Raw genomic sequence first — 22,336 nt, forward strand, 5'->3', positions numbered from 1 at the left:
GCATTATACCCTCTAGATCTATCCATGTCATTGCAAATGGCAAGATTTCACTCTTTTTTATGGCTGAGTAATATTCTACCATATATTTACACCACCTCTTCTTTATCCATTCATCTCTGGATACTTGGGTTGCTTCCATAATTTGGCTTTTGTAAATAATGTTGCAATAAACATAGGGGTGCATATATCTTTTCAAATTAGTATTTTCATATTCTTTGGCTAAATACCTAGTAGTGCGATTGCTGGATCATACAGTAGTTCTATTTTTAATTTTTTGAGGACCCTCCATACTGTTTTCCATAGTGTTGCACCAGTTTACGTTCCCATCAACAGTACAGGAAGGTTCTCCACATCCTCACCAACACTTGCTGCTTTTTGTATTTTTGAATTTAGTCATTCTGACAGTTGTGAGGATATAGCTCATTGTGGTTTTGATTTACATTTCCCTGATGATGAGTGATGTTGAGCATTTTTTCATGTATCTGTTGGCCATCTGAATGTCATCTTTGGAGAAATGTCTGTTCATGTCTTCTGCCCATTTTTTAATTGGATTATTGGGGTGTTTTGGTGTTGAGTTGTATAAGTGCTTTATCTATTTTGGATACTAACCCCTCATTGAATATGTCATTTGCAAATATCTTCCCTCATTCAGTAGGTTGTCTTTTAGTTTTGTTGTTTTCTTTGCTGTTTTTTATTTTGATGCAGTCCCAGTAGTTTATTTTTGCTTTTGTTTCCCTTGTCTTAGAAGACATATCTAGAAAAATGTTGCTATGGCTGATGTCAGAGAAATTACTGCCTGTCCTCTTTTCTAGGATTTTTATGGTTTCCTATTTCATATTTAGGTCTTTAATCCATTTTGAGCTCATTTTTGTGTATGGTGTAAGAAAGTGGTCCAGTTTCATTCTTTTGCATGTAGCTGTTCATTTTTCCCAACACCATTTACTGGAGAGACTTTTTCCCATTGCATAGTCTTGCTTCCTTTGTCAAAGATTAATTGGCCATATAATTGGGAGTTTATTTCTGGGTATTCTATTCTGTTCCATTGATCTATGTGTCTTTTTTTGTGCCAGTACCATACTGTCTTGATCACTACGGCTTTGTAATATAGCTTGAAGTCCAGAATTGTGATGCCTTGAGCTTTGCTTTGCTTTTTTCAAGATTGCTTTGGCTATTTAGGATCTTCAGTTATTCCACACAAATTTTAAGATTATTTATCTAGTTTTTTGAAAAATGCTGTTGATATCTGATAGGGATTGTATTAAATCTGTAGATTTCTTTGGGTGATATAGACATTTTAACAATATTTGTTCTCCTAATCCATGAGCATGGGATGTCTTTCCATTTGTTTGTGTCATCATTTTGAAGTGTACAATTCAGTGGCATCAAATACATTCATAATTTTGTCATCATCCTGAACGGACACTCTGTTAGGCCATAACTCCTCACTCCTACCCACCCCCAATCCCTGGTAACTTCTACTTTCTGTTCCTATGAGTTTGCCTATTCTCTATTTCATATAAGGGGAATTATACAGTACTGTGTCTGGCTTATTTCACGCTGCAGCCTGAAACAGGTGTTCATTAATGCTCATCTCACTGTGGCATCCCCTTTGAGACATTGCAAACCTCTGCACCACCAAGCCTGATCAGCTGCCAATCCCACTGGTGCCTCTACAACAGTTGGCTTTTCCATCCAGTCCCAGTCCAGCCCCATGCTGTAATGTCATCCAGCCCAACACTGTCAGACAAGTATTCTTCAAACACCAATACCACCCCTTCTGTTCAGGAGCCTTCAGTGCCTCCCTGCCCCTGCCCCTCTCAATCCCTGACTATAGGTGAAGCCCAGAATCCTCATCCTGGCATTTAAGGTCTTCTATGATCTTTATCAATCAGCCTTTGTATCCTTGGATCCATGGCTAAGTGAAGATTTTGATAAGAGGAGGGTTGACAGAATACAAGCATGTTGGACATGTGACTGAGCAAAAGGCATCACCAGAGAGGTAGAGAGTGACACAAAGCAGGGACACCAGCAGCACAGAGAAAAGCTGTAGGTTCTCACCAGGGCTGGCATGCCTGTGGGAGAGGCTGTTCTTCTGTTTACCCCTCTTCCAGCTTTATTGAGCTGTAATTGACATACAACATTGCATAAATTTAAGGTGTACAGTATATTGATTTGATACACTTCTATATTGCAAAATGATACCTGCCATAGAGTTCGTCAACACCTCCATCATATCACATAATTACCATTTCTTTCTCTTTTTTTTTTGTGGTGAGAACATTTAAGAGTGACTCTCTTAACAGCTTTAAAATATATTATAAAGTATTAAATCAGGGAGACTCAATTCCCGTAACAACTACCCTCCCTCCTCCACCCCCATCTAGTCTCCATCTTCTCTCCACATTCCCCATCCTCCATCGTCCCTCTTACATCCTTCTCCTTTCTCCCTCTTCCTCTTCCTCCTGCTTTCCTCCCCTTGCCTTCAGCTTGCAGCTTCCATCCATATGCCCATCTGATGGTCTTGTCCTTCATGATTGTGTCTTGTGTGAGGCCCTGTGGATACAGAGCTACAAGCCATAGACCCTGCCTTCAAGTTTCTTACAATCTGCTTAGTGAAATGAGGCTCACACAGCAAAGAACCACTAACAAAACAGCCAGATGTTAGAACCAGGTGAGTGGCGCAGGCAACAGCATGTAGGATCAGAGCAGAGAGGTGAGCATGGCCAGGGCAGTGGAGCCTCCCTGAGGGGATAATTGAGGCATAAATTGAACACTGAAAGGAGAGGCATCCTCAGGGGAGGAAGGAGGTGAAGTGGTGTGAGCCAAGACCGGAGGCAGGAATGTGCAGTGGATTTGGTCATGCTGGCTGCCATCAGAGTGCCATGCTGAGGGGGCTGGACAAGATGGCCTGGGCAGAGCAGCCTCTGCAGCCTCACTGCACAGACTCGGAGACGAGAAGCTCTGGGGGCCGGCTAAGGAAGGGTCACACCATAGATGAGTGAATGAGTCCACCAGTTTGGATTGCAGTCTAAGATTCATGACCACATAATTTCTTTGACTATAATTTATGATTCATTGTGATTTACGGCAGACTCAGAGTTCTGAATCTCCAGTTACCCTTGGGGATTTGAGGGGACCATAGTCACATCTAAACTCAAGGGGGCATGTCAGGGAGGTAGATGGGCAAGACTCAGGACTAGTGTTTAGGAGACCTGACACCAAGCTGGTTGTGCCTCCAAACAGCTGTGTGACCCTGGGCAAGTCACTTGCCCTCTCTGGGTCACATATTCTGTATTGGAAAATGGGAGGCTAGGACTAGTTCAGAGGTTTTCCAATGATGACTAGCCAGAGCCCCAGTATGGAAAGCAGATGAAAAGGGACTGTCAGTTGCTACCCTTTGCCCACAGTGACCTTTAGGAGATGAGCCTAAAAGTCATTAGATCAGCAGGGTGCCTAGCTGGCTCAGTGGGTAGAGCTTGTGACTCTTGATCTAGGCATTGAAAATTCGAACCCTACCGTGGGTGTAGAGATTACTTAAAAAAAAAAAAAAAAGTCACTGGAGCAAGTTTCTTCAAACTAACTTTTTGTGACAACAAAATCCAGGACACCTAGGATCATACTCCTGGTCTATCTAAAGGGGGCCTGTAATTCCAGGTCTATTTGTGAGAAAAGAATAGTTGGTGGGCACCTGGGTGGCTCAGTTGGTTAAGCGACTGCCTTCAGCTCAGGTCATGATCCTGGAGTCCTGGGATCAAGTCCCGCATTGGGCTCCCTGCTCAGCAGGGAGTCTGCTTCTCCCTCTGACCCTCGCCCCTCTCATGCTCTCTCTATCTCATTGTCTCTCTCAAATAAATAAATAAAATCTTAAAAGAAAAAAAAACAAACAAAAAAAACCCAAAACCAAACAAACAAACAAAAAAGAATAGTTGGTTTTCAACTAAGTACCCCCCCACACACATACAAAACATTCTTGGCTTTATTTTTTTTTTTTTTTACGTTCCTAGCTTTAAATAAAAATCCATCACGGCTCAATTGTATATAACCCATCCTTATTTATTTTTCTCCAAGATATTGGACATAGCACTGACTATGGATAAGAGTTTTGCTGATTACCCTAAAGACACAAAAAGAAATGGGGCATTCTATCCTCTTTCCAAATGTATGCCATTCTTTTTCTTACACAATTCTCATGCTCTTTTTCAATACTAGGTTTTCCATTTTAATGTGAAGTTTAAACGAATCTCCCAACACTTTTATGGTTATGCTTTTCTTGTATCCTACTATTTTCTGTGCTTTACCCCACCGCTCACCAGCGCTGGTGAGAAGAGAGAAAGGGTTAGAATTTTCACTTCAATGGGCTGGTCCTTGCCAATGATAATAAAAAGCATGCAAAGACTGACTGGCCGAGATGGATGAGGAGAAGCAGTGATCTGTGGGCTGGGTGAGGTGCGCTCATGGGAGCCCCATTACATGCCCCGTTACATTCCCACACTGTTCTTACTTTCTGTTCTCTAAAATACTAGAGAAACCTCTGCCAGTCTGTAGGCCACTAAATCTAATCTGCCTGTCCCTTTTCACCACCCCAGGAAAAAAGAGGAAGATTTGCAGACCTATTGGATGCTAAATATTTACGGACCACGTTACAGATCTGGGTCATATGGTAAGAATGTAATTATTTCAAAATGACTTTTCAATAAACACAGAGCCCACTTAAGTAAATCCACACAGTGCCAGGGGTATCCTTACAAAACCACAAGGCTGAGTCCAGCAATGTCTTATCTTTCTGCTATCACCACCAACCAACCAATAAATAAACCTTTTTTTTTTTAAAAGGAGAAAGAAATTATTGATGACTAGATTTTTATTTTTCGTATGAGGTCACTTTCTAACCTTTTGTAGTCTGGCCTTTTTCCTCACCACATGACAAAGTGATCCTTTGAAGTTACCAGTAATCAAATTCAATGGAATAGACTCTGGTGGTTTTCTTTGTGCCTCACTCTCTGCAGCCATGACCTTGAATACACAAAGATTTTCTAAACAAGATACAAAAAGTGCTACTCCATTAAATTAGGAACTCTGAGCCATGAGATACCATGAGGAATCTGAAAGGTAAGGTCACCAAATGGGGAGAAGAAATTTCTAAAATACCTACCAAATAAATTTTTATATATATACAACTATAGCTATATATAAAATTATATGTATATAATTTTTTCCAACAAGAAAAAGATACACAAACCAGTAGAGAAATAGGCAAGAGACTTGAACTGGCACTTGACCAAAAATTAGATCAAAAAATATATGAAAACATGCTCAACCTTAAAGTCACCAGGGAAATGCAAATTAAAACCAATGAGACCGTTACAAATCCACTGGAATGGCTAAAATTAAATTAACTATACCAATTAACTAACTAATTAGATTAACTATAGCAAGTGTTGGGAAGAATGTAAAGTAATGGAACTCTCATGCACTGCTGACTGGAGTTCAAATTAAAACCACTTTGGAAAACTATTTAGAGGTATTTATCACAGTTGAAAATATGCATAGCCTATGACTCAGTAATTCCATTTGTAGCTTTATACCCAACAGAAATGCATACATGTGTTTACCAAAATACATTTGTATGAATGTCCTTAGCATTATTTTATTTGTAACAGCCCCAAACTCTAAACCACCCACATGTCCATTCACAGTATAATGGATACACTGTGTTACAATCATAAAATGGAATACTATACAATAATGGGAAAGAGAAAACTAGTTATCTACATTCAACATGGCTGAATCTTACAAACATCATAAGGAGCAGAGGAAGCCAGACACACAGATACATATTCTGTGATTCCATTTATATAAAGATAGAAAGCAGGCAAAACTAATCTATAGTGTTTAAATTCAGGGAAGTGTTTGTCTATCTGCCTTTCTCAGATAAAATCATTATTAATAGGCTGGTATGTTGCCTCTTAAGACTTTAATTTTTAAAATATTCTCAATATTTGGAAATTGAACTAGAGCTACTTTATTTTTTTTTTAAAGATTTTATTTATTTATTTGAGAAAGAGAGAGAGCCCAAGCAGGGGGAGCAGCAGTGGGAGGGGGAGAAGCCGGCTCCCCACTAAGCAGAGAGCCCCACGCGGGGCTCAATCCCAGGACCCCAGGATCATGACCCGAGCCAAAGGCAGACACTTAACTGACTGAGTCACCCAGGCGCCCTGAACTAAAGCTACTTTAATAACGAGGGGAAGTATTGTAATTATTGGGGTTTTTTGATACTTTGTTATGACACAAATGCACACAAAAGTAGAGGTACCGTGATGACCCCTGATTGATCCATCGCCCATATCTGACAGTCACTGACAGTCGCTCATAGTTGCTTTGGCTGTGTTTTCCTGTGCTGACATACTTTGAAGCAAGCCCAGGCTCCGTGACATTTCATCCCGATACTTCATTAAGAGTCTCAACTACTCGAGGACATTTTCTTAGATGATTCCATTCCCATAATTAACAGACCAGTTTAACAAGCATCTCCCTAATATCGGCTGATACCCAGAACATTGGCACTTTCCCCTGGTTGTCCCTCGACGCTGTTGACGGCTGGCTTTGGCAACCACTTCTGTGAAGCTAAGAGGGGCACGTGTGGAATTTCGGGGGGGGCTGATATTTCTTTCCTTGACTTTGATACATGAACTTTTCTGTATGTTATTATAATTTTATCTCAACACAAATATTTATTAAAGAATAGACAGAAAAAAGACAGGAAGTACATATAAAGAAAAAGCAACCCTCCCCCCCCCCCGTGGCTCTTCATGGCCTTTTGTTTTTTATTTTTTAAAAATTTTATTTATTTATTTGACAGAAAGATTGGGAACACAAGCAGGGGGAGTGGGAGAGGGAGAAGCAGGCTTCCCGCGGAGCAGGGAGCCCGATGTGGGGCTCAATCCCAGGACCCTGGGATCATGACCTGAGTGGAAGGCAGAAACGTAACAACCGAGCCTCCCAGGTGCCCCTCCTGGCCTTTAAAGATGCTTTGGGACTGGCAGAATTCTAAAGATCACTCTCTGCCCGCCCCCTCCCCCCCCCCCCCGCAAGATTACCAACTCCTGTTGATTTAATCACACACTAATTTGGGTGCTGGTGTGAAGGGACCGTATAGATGTAATTAAGGTTACGGGCCTTAAAATACAGAGGGTATCCTGGATTAAACAGGTGGGCCCAATCCAATCACTTGAGTCTTTAAAAGTAGAGAGATTTCTCCAGCTGGGAATACAGATGGAGCAGAAGAGAAAGCACGAGGTGAGGCGGGAGGAGAGATTCCAGAGCAGAAGGACCCGGCTCAGTGTACCTGGCTGTGAAGACAAGGAAGAAAGGAAGCCTGTAGAAACCGAGAGCAACTGGTCAAGAGTAGCAAGGGGATGGAGCCCCATGGAGTTGAATTCGGCCCCGGCTCGGGGAAGATTCTGCCCCCGTCCCCAGCAAGGCCTAAGGCCCTGCCTATACTGGCATTTCTGCCCCTGGGAGCCTCACGGCAGAGAAATCAGCCAGACCCACACAACTTCTGGCCTACAGAACGGAGCACGTAGATGTGTGTTCTTTTCAGCCACCGAGTTGGTGCTAATTTGTTAGAGCGGAGACAGAAAGGGAGTCCAAGCTTCAAATTTCCTTCACCGGCTGCGGGGTCCTCCCGGATCCGGCCCCAGGCTGCGCTTGCAAATCCCTTTCCCGCCCAGGTTCCCCTGCACGCCTCCCTCGGGCTCCCCAGGAGAGGTGCGCCCAGCCTTTGGCGCCCTCCGCACCTGATGCACCCCCCCACCTGACCACTCTCCGCCTTGCCCCCTCTTCTCCCCACCTCTCCCCAGCTCTGCTGGCGCCGCCCCTCCTTCAGGCCGGGGGCAGCTTTCTAATGAGCGGCTTCTCTCCCTTCCAGGCTGGGAATCTCTTTCGCCTACTACGGCGTCATCCTGGCCAGCGCCGAGCTGCTGGAGCGGGACCTGGTGTGTGGCTCGCGGTCCGAGTCCGAGTCCGCGGTGGCCGTAACCCTGCCGGACACAGAGGAGAGCCACAGCCCCTGCCACTGCCACGTGTTTGCTCCCTCCGACTACCGGACCATGATTATCAGCACCGTTGGCGAAATTGCTCGTAAATGTGGACCTCGGTGTTTTGGGCCCCTGTCTGTTTGGGGTGGGGGAGCCTGTCCTAGACGGGCTCCTGCCTGGCAGAACTGAACAGGTCCCCTCCCCTTCCTTGCTCATGTGTCTCCAATGCAGATTGGTGTGGGGAGAAGTCTGCAGGAGTAGAGCTTTGAATTACTATATTCTATCAATTCTAAGATGCATTCCCCCCACCCCCCACTTCGGACGTTTCCGAAATTGAGATGTCTTACAATGGCTCCTTAGATTTCAATTTGCGGCACTGTTTGCATTTTAGTAGACATAAAATAATAGTACTTAAAAATCAGTGGCCCTGTAAATTTGATGAGAAACAGTAAAACCATTTAAAATATAGACCTAGCAGGTTTGCAATTAACGATAGACCTACGTGTTATAATCATCTTGGGCATAAAATACCCTTTATATACACACCAGTGCTTGTCCTTCTTTGACCCACGAGGAAAAAGCATGGGGAAGGAGTCATGAACTGGATGACCATGGGACTGGGTTTTGGCTGGAACACACATGAGGCTCGGATGAAGTTGCCGCTTTCTGAAATGACCAGGAGGAATTCTTGCCAGTGTTTGTAAATACCACTTGCTTTCGAGGTTTCAGAAATTGTCATTGTCATTTGTTTTCTAGTGAATCCTTTCAATATCCTGGGCATCAATTTCCTGGGAAGACGGCTGAGCCTTTCTATCACCATGGGATGCACAGCCTTATTCTTCCTCCTCCTCAACATTTGCACATCAAGGTATTTTTCTCTCTGATTGCTTGAAAATAATCTAGGTTTGTGCAGTGGGTTTAAGTTGTGGTTTCCTGACCCATAGTGTTCAGTGGGCATCGGGGCAAGTCCCTTTCACCGGGGGAGTAGTGAATGGGCGGCTGCTGGTTTGACTGGAATGGGTCTTTCCTGGCACCTGCCGCTCCCCCTTCCCTCTTGCACACACCCGGCCCTGCCTCAGCTCTCCCAGGATACAGGTGCTAATGCAGCTACAATCCCTCCAGCCGCCAAGATACTTAGGATCTTTATGCTAAGCTTCGTGGAACGTCAGGACTCTAGTTGTTTACCAAATTATCTGGACTGTTGTTACAGTAGTTCAGGGAAATAGGTAACCTACTTGTGGTGTAAAAATTTATTTCACTCTTTAATTTGCAATCTTAGGATGTCCTCAATGGCAATCTATATCCTTCTGCGAACAGCATCATTTTTGGAGGGTGGTAGCCGAAGGTGGGCTAATCTGGGGGGGCCAGGCTGGAACAGTACACTTGGGGGAGTGGGAAGGACAGATGGGGATTGGGTTGAAGATTGGGGTCCAGCATTTATTTTAGGACCCCACAATCAGGCCAGGTGAGAAGCAGCACCTTCCCGGGACCCGGTTATCTGTGGGCATGTGTCCGCATTTCTAATGCTAAGCTGTGTAACGTGAGCACCTGTCAAGGCCATGGAAAGCCCTCCATGCTGCCTTTCCTAACGTCTCTGGCATCTTGTTCCCTAGCTCTGGCCTGACAGGCTTCCTCTTCATGCTGAGGGCTTTGGTGGCAGCCAACTTCAACACCATCTACATTTACACTGCTGAGGTGAGTTGTGGGTTGGTTACTCCAAGACTTGCACGGCGAGCTACTTAGGGTGTCTGTCCATTGAAGACGCATCCTAGCTTCTGTTGACTTTTGACAATTTTCTAAAAGCACTCCAAGAAAATGCTAGCAGGCGGTTTGATAGTTTGCTCTGTAGAGTCTACTGAAAGCCAGTGTATGAGAGGACATTTGAGGACCCACCTGTCTCATGACACAGCATGCATGTAAAAAATCACCTCCTTGTCCTAGCTCCATGTTGTGTTCCCCTCCATCTGTTATTTGCCACATGTAGCTTAAATTTGAATATCATAGCCTAAATTTGATATTCTTTATTGAATTAATACATCTATTGTATGCAGGGCACTACCTGAAGGAGCTAGAGAATTTCCTCAAACACCCACCTTAAAGAGCTAGTTTTCCTAGAAGTAATATGTGAACAGAAAACTTAACAGTATTTTAATTGGTTTTGTCCTTCATTGAGCTAGAGAAAGTGGCACTACAGAGGCTGGTAAAGCTGTGCTCATTTTCTTCCCCTGCCCCCAAGTTTTTATTTCAATTCTACTTAGTTAACATACTAATATTAGTTTCAGGTGTACAATATAGAGATTCAACACTTCCATAAAACACCCGGTGCTCATCACAAGTGCACTCCTTAATTCCCATCACCTGTTTCCTTCATCCCCCCCCCTCCCCCCGTAACCAATCAATGTGTTCTCTATAGTTAAGAGTCTGTTTCTTGGTTTGTCTCTCTTTCCTTTACCCCCATGTTCATTTGTTTTGTTTCTTAAGTTCCACATAGGAGTGAAATCATACGGTATTTGTCTTTCTCTGACTGATTTCCCTTAGCATAATATTCTTCATAGCTCCATCCATGTTGTTGCAAATGGCAAGTTTTCATTCTTCTTGATGGCTGAATAATATTCCATTGTAGATCTATACCACATCTTTATTCATCAGTCGCTGGACATTTGAGCTCTTTCCATAATTTGGCTATTGTGGACATTGCTGCTATAAACATTGGGGTGCATGTATCCTTTCAAATTAGTATTTTTGGGTAAATACCTAGTAGTGCAATTGCTGGATCATAGGATAGTTCTATTTTTAACTTTTTGAGGAACCTCTATACTGTTTCCAGAATGGCTGCACCAGTTTGCATTCCCACCAACAGTGTAGGAGGGTTCTCCTTTCTCCGTATCCTCCCCAACCCCTGTTGTTTCCTGTGTTGTTAATTTTAGCCATTTTGACAGGTGTGAGGTGGGATCTCATTGTGATTATGATTTGCATTTCATGATGAGTGGTGTTGAGCATCTTTTCATATATCTGTTGGCCATCTGTATGTCTTTGGAAAAATGTCTATTCTGCCCATTTTTTAACTGGATTATTTTGGTTTGGGTGTTGAGTTTGATAAATTCTTTATATCTTTTGGATACTAACCCTTTATCAGGTATGTCATTAGCAAATATCTTCTCCCATTCCGAAGGTTGTCTTTTAGTTTGGTTGATTGTTTGCTATGCAGAAACTTTTTATTTTATGTAGTCCCAATAGTTTATTTTTGTTTTTGTTTCCCTTGCCTCAGGGGACATATCTAATAAGAAGTTGATATGGCCGATGTCAGAGAAGTGACTGCCTGTGTTCTCCAGGATTTAAATGGTTTCCTGTCTCACATTTAGGGCTTGCATCCATTTTGAATTTATTTTTGTGTATGGTGTAAGAAAGTGGTCCAGTTTCATTCTTCATGTTGCTGTCCAGTTTTCCCAACACCTTTTGTTGAAGAGATCTTTTTTTCCATTGTATAGTCTCTCCTGCTTTGTCAAAGATTAATTGATCATACAGTTTCTGGGCTCTCTGTTCCATTGATCTATGTGTCTGTTTTTATGTCAGTACCATACTGTCTTGATCATTACAGCTTGTAATATAGCTTGAAGTCCAGAATTATGATGCCTCCAATTTTGCTTTTCTTTTTCAAGATTGCTTTGGCTATTTAGGGTCTTTTGTGGTTCCATACAAATTTTAGGATTATTTCATCTAGCTCTGTGAAAAATACTGGTGGTATTTTCATAGGGATTGCATTAAATGTGTGATTGCTTTGGGTAATATAGGCATTTTAACAATATTTGTTCTTCCAATCCATGAGCATGGAATGTTTTTCCATTTCTTTGTGTCATCTTCAATTCCTTTGACCAGTGTTTTGTAGTTTTCAGAGTACAGGTCTTTGACTTTGGTTAGGTTTATTCCTAGGTATCTAACGGGTTTTGGTGCAATTGCAAATGGGATCAATTTCTTGATTTCTCTTTCTGCTGCTTCATTATTGGTGTATAGAAATGCAACAGATTCCTGTATATTGATTTTGTATGCTGCCATGTTATTGAATTTGTGTATCCGTTCTAGCAATTTTTTGGTGGAGTCTTCTGAGTTTTCTATAGAGTATCACATCTGCAAACAGTGAAAGTTTGACTCCTTCCTTGCCAATTTTGATGCCTTTTATTTCTTTTTGTCTGATTGCTGAGGCTAGGACTTCCAGTACTATGTTAAATAACAGTGGTGAGAGTGGACATTCCTGTCTTGCTCCTTACTGTAGAGGAAAAGCTCTCAATTTTCCTCGATGAGAATGGTACTAGCTGTGGGTTTTCATATATGGCCTTTATTATGTTGAGTTATGTTCCCTCTAACCCTGCTTTGTTGAGGGTTTTTATCATGAATGGGTGTTGAAAGGATCCTATGGTTCTTACTCTTTTATTAATGTGGTGTATGTATCCAGTTGATGGATGTGCAAGTGCTGAACCACCTTTGAAGCCAAGGAATAAATCCCACTTGATAGTGGTGGATGATTATTTTAATGTATTGTTGGATTCTATTTGCTAGTATTTTATTAAGAATTTTTGTACCCGGGCGCCTGGGTGGCTCAGTTGGTTAAGCGACTGCCTTCGGCTCAGGTCATGATCCTGGAGTCCCGGGATCAAGTCCCGCATCGGGCTCCCTGCTCGGCAGGGAGTCTGCTTCTCCCTCTGACCCTCCCCCCTCTCATGTGCTCTCTCTCTCTCATTCTCTCTCTCAAATAAAATCTTAAAAAAAAAAATTTTTTTTGTACCCATGTTCATCAAAGATATTGGCCTGTAGTTTTTTAGTGGAATCATTTGTTTTGTTTGTCAACATACATTACCTCATTAGTTTTTTATTTTATTATGTTACATTAATCACCATACATTACATCATTAGTTTTTGATGTAGTGTTCCATGATTCATTGTTTGCACATAACACCCAGTGCTCCATGCCTTCTTTAATACGTGCCTTCTTTAATACCCATCACCAGGCTAACCCATCCCCCCACCCCACCCCCTCCCCTCTAGAACCCTCAGTTTGTTTCTCAGAGTCCATAGTCTCTGATAGTTTGTCCCCCACCTCCGACTTCCCCCCCATTCATTTTTCCCTTCCTACTATCATCTTCTTTTTAACATATAATGTATTATTTGTTTCAGAAGTACAGGTCTGTGATTCATCAGTCTTACACATTTCACAGTGCTCACCATAGCACATATCCCCCCCAGTGTCCATCACCCAGCCACCCCATCCCTCCCACCTCCTTCCACTCCAGCAACCCTCAGTTTTTTTCCTGAGATTGAGTCTCTTATGGTTTGTCTCCCTCTCTGGTATCATTTTGTTTCAATTTTCCTCCCGTCCTCTATGATCCTCTGTCTTGTTTCTCAAATTCCTCATATCAATGAGATCATATGATACTTGTCTTTCTGATTGACTTATTTCCCTTAGCATAATATGCTCTAGGTCCATCCATGTCATTGCAAATGGTAAGATATTGTTGTTGTTGTTTTTGATGGCTGCATAATATTCCATTGTGTATGTGTGTGTATGTATATATACACCACACATTTTTTTTTTGTAGTTTTTAATTTTATTATGTTAGTCACCATACAATACATCATTAGTTTTTGATGTAGTGATCCACGATCCATTGTTTTCATATAACACCCAGTGCTCCATGCAGTACGTGCCCTCCTTAATACCCATCACCGGGCTAACCAATCTCCCCTCCCCCCTCCCCTCTAAAACCCTGTTTGTTTCTCAGGTCCATAGTCTCTCATGGTTCATCTCTCTCTCCAATTCCCCCTGCCCATTTTTCCCTTCCTTCTCCTAATGTCCTCCATGTTATTCCTTATGTTCCACAAATAAGTGAAACCATATGATAATTGACTTTCTCTGCTTGACTTATTTCACTTAGCATAATCTCCTCCAGTCCCATCCATGTTGATGTAAAAGTTGGGTATTCATCCTTTCTGATGGCTAAGTGATATTCCATTGTATATATGGACCACATCTTCTTTATCCATTGATCTGTTGAAGGGCATCTTGGCTCTTTCCACAGTTTGGCTATTGTGGACGTTGCTGCTATGAACATTGGGGTGCATATGGCCCTTCTTTTCACTACATCTGTGTCTTTGGGGTAAATACCCAGGAGTGCAATTGCTGGGTCATAGGGTAGCTCTATTTTTAAATTTTTGAGGCACCTCCACACTGTTTTCCAAAGTGGCTGTACCAACTTACATTGCCACCAACGATGTAAGAGGGTTCCCCTTTCTCCACAACCTCTCCAACATTTGTTGTTTCTTTCCCTGTCCATTTTGGCCATTCTAACTGGTGTAAGGTGGTATCTCAGTGTGGTTTTGATTTGGATTTCCCTGATGGCTAATGATGATGAACATTTTTTCTGTTATGTCTGTTAGCCATTTTGTATGTCTTCAGAGAAGTGTCTGTTCATCTCTTCTGCCCACTTTTTGACTTGATTATTTGTTTTTTGGGTGTTAAGTTCTTTATAGATTTTGGATACCAGCCCTTTATCTGTAGTGTCATTTGCAAATATCTTCTCCCATTCTGTGGGCTGCCTCTTTGTTTTGTTGACTGTTTCCTTTGCTGTGCAGAAGCTTTTTATCTTGAAGTCCCAAAAGTTCATTTTTGCTTTTGTTTCACTAGCTTTTGGAGATGTATCTTGAAAGAAGTTGCTGTGGGCGATGTCAAAGAGGTTACTGCCTATGTTCTCCTCTATGATTTTGATGGATTCCTGTCTCACATTGAGGTCTTTCATCCACTTTGAGTTTATCTTTGTGAGTGGTGTTAGAGAATGATCAAGTTTCATTCTTCTGCATTTGGCTGTCCAATTTTCCCAGCACCATTTATTGAAGAGACTGTCTTTTCCATTGCATGTTTTTTCCTGCTTTGTCAAAGATTATTTGACCATAGAGTTGAGGGTCCATATCTGGGTTCTCTATTCTGTTCCATTGGTCTATATGTCTGTTTTTGTGCCAGTACCATGCTGTCTTGGTGATCACTGCTTTGTAGTATAGCTTGAAATCAGGCAACGTGATGCCCCCAGCTTTGTTTTTCTTTTTCAACATCTCCTTGGCGATTCGGGGTCTTTTCTGATTCCATACAAATTTTAGGATTGTTTGTTCCAGCACTTTGAAAAATGTCATTGGAAGTTTGATCGGGATGGCATTGAAGGTATAGATTGCCCTGGGTAGCATAGACATTTTAACAATGTTTATTCTTCCGATGCATGAGCATGGAATATTTTTCCATCTTTTTGTGTCTTCTTCAATTTCTTTCATGAGTGTTTTGTAGTTCCTAGAATATAGATCCTTTACCTCTTTGGTTAAGTTTATTCCGAGGTATCTTACGGTTTTTGGTGCTATTGTAAATGGAATCGTTTCTTTAATTTCTCTTTTCTACAGTTGCATTGTTAGTGTATAAGAAAGCAACTGATTTCTGTGCATTGATTTTGTATGCTGCCACATTACTGAATTGCTTACACCACATATTCTTTATCCATTCATCTGTTGATGGATATCTTGGCTCTTTCCATAGTTTGGCTATTGTGGACATTGCTGCTATAAACATCGGGGTGCACGTACCCCTTTGGATCCCTACATTTGTATCTTTGGGGTAAATACCCAGTAGTGCAATTGCTGGGTCATAGGGTAGCTCTATTTTCAACTTTTTGAGGAACCTCCATACTGTTTTCTAGAGTGGCTGCACCAGCTTGCATTCCCACCAACAGTGTAAGAGGGTTCCCCTTTCTCCACATCCTTGCCAACATCTGTTGTTTCCTGACTTGTTAATTTTAGCCATTCTGACTGGTGTGAGGTAGTATCTCATTGAGGTTTTGATTTGTATTTCCCTGATGCATAATGATGTTGAACACTTTTTCATGTGTCTGTTGGCCATTTGGATGTCTTCTATGCACAAATGTCTGTTCATGTCTTCCCATTTCTTGATTGGATTATTTGTCCTTTGGGTGTTGAGTTTGAGAAGTTCTTTATAGATTTTGGATACTAGCCCTTTATCTGATATGTCATTTGCAAATATCTTCTCCCATTCTGTTAGTTGTCTTTTGCTTTTGATTGTTTCCTTTGCTGTGCAAAAGCTTTTTATCTTGATGAAGTTCCAATAGTTCATTTTTGCCCTTGCTTCCCTTGCCTTTGGCGATGTGTTTAGGAAGAAGTTGCTGTGGCTGAGGTTGAAGAGGTTGCTACCTGTGTTCTCCTCAAGGATTTTGATGGATTCCTGTCTCACACTGAGGTCTTTCATCCATTTCAAGTCTATTTTTGTGTGTGGTGTAAGGAAATGGTCCAGTTTCATTCTTTATGTGGCTGTCCAATTTTTCCAACACCATTTGTTGAAGAGACCGTCTTTTTTCCACTGGACATTCTTTCCTGCTTTGTCGAAGATTAGTTGACCATAGAGTTGAGGGTCCATTTCTGGGTTCTCTATTCTGTTCCATTGATCTATGTGTCTGTTTTTGTGCCAGTACCAAACTGTCTTGATGATGACAGCTTTGTAATAGCGCTGCAAGTCCGGAATTGTGATGCCGCCAGCTTTGCTTTTCTTTTTCAACATTCCTCTGGCTATTTGGGGTCTTTTCTGGTTCCATACAAATTTTAGGATTATTTGTTCCATTTCTTTGAAAAAAGTGGATGGTATTTTGATGGGGATTGCATTGAATGTGTAGATTGCCCTAGGTAGCATTGACATCTTCACAATATTTGTTCTTCCAATCCATGAGCATGGAACGTTTTTCCATTTCTTTGTGTCTTCCTCAATTTCTTGCATGAGTATTTTATAGTTTTCTGAGTACAGATCCTTTGCCTCTTTGGTTAGATTTATTCCTGGGTATCTTATGGTTTTGGGTGCAATTGTAAATGGGACCGACTCCTTAATTTCTCTTCTGTCTTGTTGGTGTATAGAAATGCCACTGATTTCTGTGGATTGATTTTATATCCTGCCACTTTACTGAATTCCTGTATGAGTTCTAAGTTTGGGGTCAATTCTTTTGGGTTTGTCACATAAAGTATCATCATCTGTAAAGGGTGAGAGTTTGATTTGTTCTTTGCTGATTCGGATGCCTTTTATTTCTTTTTGTTGTCTGATTGCTGAGGTGAGGACTTCTAATACTATGTTGAATAGCAGTGGTGATAATGGACATCCCTGCCGTGTTCCTGACCTTAGGGGAAAAGCTCTGTTTTTCCTCCATTGAGAATGATATTTGCTGTGGGTTTTTCAAAGATGGCTTTTATGACATTGAGGTACGTACCCTCTGTCCCTATACTCTGAAGAGTTTTAATCAAGAAAGGATGCTGTACTTTGTCAAATGCTTTTTCTGCATCTATTGAGAGGATCATGTGGTTCTTTCTTTTATTAATGTATTGTATCACATTGATTTGTGGATGTTGAACCAACCTGGCAGCCCAGGAATACATCCCACTTGGTCATGGTGAATAATCCCTTTAATGTACTGTTGTATCCTATTGGCTAGTATTTTGGTGAGAATTATTGTATCCATGTTCACCAGGAATATTGGTCTGTAATTCTCCTTTTTGATGGGGTCTTTGTCTGGTTTGGGGAATAAGGTAATGTTGGCCTCATAAAATGAGTTTGGAAGTTTTCCTTCCATTTCTATGTTCTGGAACAATTTCAGAAGAATAGGTATTAATTCTTCTTTAAATGTTTGGTAGAATTCCCCTGGGAAGCCATCTGGCCCTGGGCTTTTGTTTTTGGGGAGATTTTTGATGCTGCTTCAATTTCCTTAGTGGTTATAGGTCTGTTCAGGTTTTCTATTTCTTCCTGGTTCAGTTTTGGTAGTTGATACATCTCTAGGAATGCATCCATTTCTTCCAGGTTATCTAATTTGCTGGCATATAGTTGCTCATAATGTTCTTATAATTGTTTGTCTTTCTTTGGTGTTGGTTGTGATCTCTCCTCTTTCATTCATGATTTTGTTGATTTGGGTCATTTCTCTTTTCTTTTTGATAAGTCTGGCCAGGGGTTTATCAATCTTGTCAATTCTTTCAAAGAACTAGCTCCTAGTTTCGTTGACCTGTTCTGTTCTTTTGGTTTCTAAGTCCTTGATTACTGCTCTGATCTTTACTATTTCTCTTCTCCTGCTGGGTTTAGGCTTTATTTGCTGTTCTTTCTCCAGTTCCTTTAGGTGTAGGGTTAGGTTGTGTATTTGAGACCTTTCTTGTTTCTTGAGAAAGGCTTGTATTGCTATATACTTTCCTCTTAGGACTGCCTTTGCTGTATCCCAAAGATTTTGAACAGTTGTGTTTTCATTTTCATTGGTTTCCATGAATTTTTTTAATTCTTCTTTAATTTCCTGGTTGACCCATTCATTCTTTAGTAGGATGCTCTTTAACCTCCATGTATTTGAGTTCTTTCCGACTTTCCTCTTGTGATTGAGTTCTAGTTTCAAAGCATTGTGGTCTGAAAATATGCAGGGAATGATCCCAGTCTTTTGGTACCGGTTGAGACCTGATTTGTGACCTAGGATGTGATCTGTTCTGGAGAATGTTCCTTGGGCAGTAGAGAAGAATGTGTATTCTGTTGCTTTGGGATGGAATGCTCTGAATATCTGTGAAGTCCATTTGGTCCAGTGTGTCATTTAAAGTCTTTATTTCCTTGTTGATGATTTGCTTAGACGATCTGTCCATTTCAGTGATGGGGTTGTTAAAGTCCCCGACTACTATTGTATTGTTGATGTGTTTCTTTGCTTTTGTTATTAACTGGCTTATATAATTGGCTGCTCCCATGTTAGGGGCATAGATATTTACAATTGTTAGATCTTCTTGTTGGGTAGACCCTTTAAGTAGGCTATAGTGTCCTTCCTCATTTCTTATTACAGTCTTTGGTTTAAAATCTAATTTGTCTGTTATAAGGATTGCCACCCCAGCTTTCTTTTGATGTCTATTAGCATGGTAAATGGTTTTCCACTCCTTCACTTTCAATCTGGGGGTGTCTCTGGGTCTAAAATGAGTCTCTTGCAGACAGCATATTGATGGGTCTTGTTTTTTATCCAGTCTGATAGCCTGTGTCTTTTGATTGGGGCCTTTAGCCCATTTACATTTAGGGTAACTATTGAAAGATAGGAATTTTGTGCCATTGTATTGCCTGTAAGGTGACTGTTGCTGTATATTGTCTGTGTTCCTTTCTGATCTATGTTGCTTTAGGCTCTCTCTTTGCTTAGAGGACCCCTTTTAATATTCCTTGTAGGGCTGGTTTCATGTTTGCAAATTCCTTTAGTTTTTGTTTGTCCTGGAAGCTTTTTATCTCTCCTTCTATTTTCAATGACAGCCTAGCTGGATAGAGTATTCTTGGCTGCATATTTTTCTTGTTTAGTGCTCTGAATATATCATGCCAGTCCTTTCTGGCCTGCCAGGTCTCTGGATAGGTCTGTTGCCAATCTAATGTTTCTACCATTGTAGGTTACATATCTCTTCTCCCAAGCTGCTTTCAGGATTTTCTTTGTCTCTGAGACTCGTAAGTTTTACTATTAGATGTCGGGATGTTGACCTATTTTTATTGATTTTGAGAGGGATTCTCTGTGCCTCCTGCATTTTGATGCCTGTTTCCTTCCCCAAATGAGGGAAGTTCTCTGCTATAATTTGCTCCAATATACTTTCTGGCCCTCTCTCTCTTTCTTCTTCTTCTGGGATCCCAATTATTCTAATGTTGTTTCATCTTATGGTATTGCTTATCTCTCGAATTCTGCCCTCGTGATCCAGTAGTTGTTTATCTCTCTTTTTCTCAGCTTCTTTATTTTCCATCATTTGGTCCTCTATATCATTAATTCTCTCTTCTTCCTCATTTATCCTAGTTGTTAGAGCCTCCATTTTTGATTGCACCTCATTTATAGCCTTTTTGATTTCAACTTGGTTAGATTTTAGTTCTTTTATTTCTCCAGAAAGGATTTCTCTTATAACTTCCATGCTTTTTTCAAGCCTAGCTAGTATTTTTAAAATCATCATTCTGAACTCTAGTTCCTACATCGTACTAATGTGCATATTGAGTAGGTCCCTGGCAATCGGTGCTGCCTCTTGTTCTTTTTGTTGAGGTGATTTTTTTCCTTCTTGTCATTTTGTCCAGAGGAGAATAGATGAATGAGAGAACAAAATGCTAACAGGGTAACAATGTCCCCAGAAAATATACACTAAACAAATCAGAAAAGACCTGAAACTGGGGGAAAAGAAAGGGAAAGAAAGAAAAAAGAAAAAAAAGATAAAAACAAACAAAAACAGAACAAAACAAAAAAAACAGAATATGATCAAATATGATCAGGCTGGTGCATAGATTAGTGCCACACACTAGATTTTGGGCACATTTTGGTCTGTTAGAAGAAAGTGCCTCCCAGACTTTTAAAGAAAGAAAGACTTATATATGTACAAAAATAAGGGTTAATACGATGAAGGGATGGAATATGAGTGTAAAGATGAAAATTATAAAAGATTTTATAAAAGGAATTGATAAGTTTGAAAAAAGAAAGAAGAGGATTTAAAAAAAAACAAAACGAGAGAATGTGATCAGGCAGGAGAGTAGAACAAAACCATACACTAGAGATTTAGGGTATATTTGGATCTGTTAGAAGAAACTGTATCTCAAAATTTTAAAGAGAACAACTTATATATATATATGCCAAAAGTAAGGGTAACTACTATGAAGGGATAGAATATGACTCTAAAAATGAAAAATAAAAATGTTTTTTTAAAAAGGGATTGATAAGATGTTGAAAAAGGGAAAAAGAAAAAAAAGTTTTTAAAAAATTAACTTTGAAAGACTAAAGAATCATGGTAAAAAAGCCGTGGATTCTATGTGAAATATTCCCCTAGCACTGGAGTTTTGCTGTTCTCATTGATTGGCAAACTTGGTCTTGGCTGGCTGTTCTTGCTGATCTTCTGGGAGAGGGGCCTGTTGCCATGGTTCCCAATGTCTTTGCTGGAGGTGGAATTACCCCGCCCTTGCCCAGTCCGGGCTAAGTAATCTGCTTGGGTTTGCTCTCCAGAGTTTTTGTTCCCTGCAAGCTTTCCGTACAGCTTTGGAGGATGAGAGTGAAAATGGCGGCCTCGCAATCTCTGCCCTGGAAGAGCCAAGAACTCGGGGCCCTGCTCCTCAGTGCGCCCCTAGAGAAAAGCAGTCAGTCACTCCTGTCTCCCTGGTCTCTGGCCACACTCCGTGCTCACCCGGCCTGTGACCGAGCATTTCTATCTCTGGCACCAGACCCTGTGTGGAGTCTCCAAACCCAGCAGATCGCTGCAGTGTGCTCCCGTGCCACTCCTCCCGGGGGAGGAAGGGGAGTCTCCCTGGATTTGTGGCTTGTTGGGTCCCTGCTGGAGGAGCAGTGGCCTGACTGTGCCCCGGATCACGGTTAATGGCAACCTGAGCTGAGAGCCCGCGCCTCAGCTCCGTCTCCGCAGCGGGCTTCCCCACTCTGGTACCTGGGAACTCTGCAGCACTCAGGCACCCCTGGTCTTTGTGACCCCAAGGGTCCTGAGACCATACTGTCCCACGAGGGTTCCACCCCTCGCTTAGCCACTGGAGTGACGTCCCTCAGCGGAGCTTAAAAGTTCTGATTTTGTGCTCCGTGGCTCTATCACTTGCCAGAAACGGGGGACGGAGGCCCCCTCCCCCGCCGTCTATCCTCCGAATATCGTGTCAGATTCACTTCTCTGCACGTCCTACCTTCCAGAAAGTGGTCGCTTTTCTGTTCAGAGAGTTGCTGTTATTCTTTTCTTCGATCCCTTGTTGAGTTCGTAGGTGTTCAGAATGGTCTGATCCCTATCCAGCTGTATTCCTGGGACCAGATGGAATTTAGGTCTCCTACTCCTCCACCATCTTGCTCCTCTCCCCTTTAGTGGAGTTTTTATCTGGTTTCGCTATCAGGATAATGCTGGCCTCATGGAATAAATTTGGAAGTTTTCCTTCCATTTCTGTTTTTTGGAATAGTTTGAGAAGAATGGGTATTAAATCTTCTTTAAATATTGGTAAAATTCACCTGTTAAGCCATGTGGCCCTGGACTTTGGCTTGTTGGGAGATACTCAATTACTGATTGAACTTCTTTGCTGACTATTGGTCTGTTCAAGTTTTCTGTTTCTTCTTGTTTCAGTTTTGGTAGTTTTTATGTTTCCAGGAATTCATCCATTTCTTCTGGGTTGTCAAATTTGTTGCGTATAGCTTTTCATAATATTCTCTTGTAATTGTACTTCTGTGGTGTTGGTATTTCTCCTCTCTCATCTGTGATTTTATTTTGGTCCTTTCTCTTTTCTTTCT

At 41.4% G+C, this 22,336-nt stretch overlaps 1 protein-coding gene across 1 annotated transcript in view; it reads left to right on the forward strand.

Moving 5' to 3' along the window:
• SVOPL (SVOP like) overlaps positions 1-22,336 on the forward strand; it is a 72,334-nt gene that overhangs the window by 23,976 nt on the left and 26,022 nt on the right. The window contains exons 9-12 of the mRNA XM_064574917.1: positions 4,587-4,660; positions 7,928-8,139; positions 8,793-8,904; positions 9,650-9,731. Of these exons, the coding sequence (XP_064430987.1) occupies positions 4,587-4,660; positions 7,928-8,139; positions 8,793-8,904; positions 9,650-9,731 (480 nt within the window). The remainder of the gene's footprint in view (positions 1-4,586; positions 4,661-7,927; positions 8,140-8,792; positions 8,905-9,649; positions 9,732-22,336) is intronic.

Source organism: Mirounga angustirostris, unplaced genomic scaffold, assembly GCF_029215605.1.
Source record: "Mirounga angustirostris isolate CCGP_5_RB_7025 unplaced genomic scaffold, mMirAng1.0.hap1 SCAF_12, whole genome shotgun sequence".
Classification (NCBI taxonomy): Eukaryota; Metazoa; Chordata; class Mammalia; order Carnivora; family Phocidae; genus Mirounga; species Mirounga angustirostris.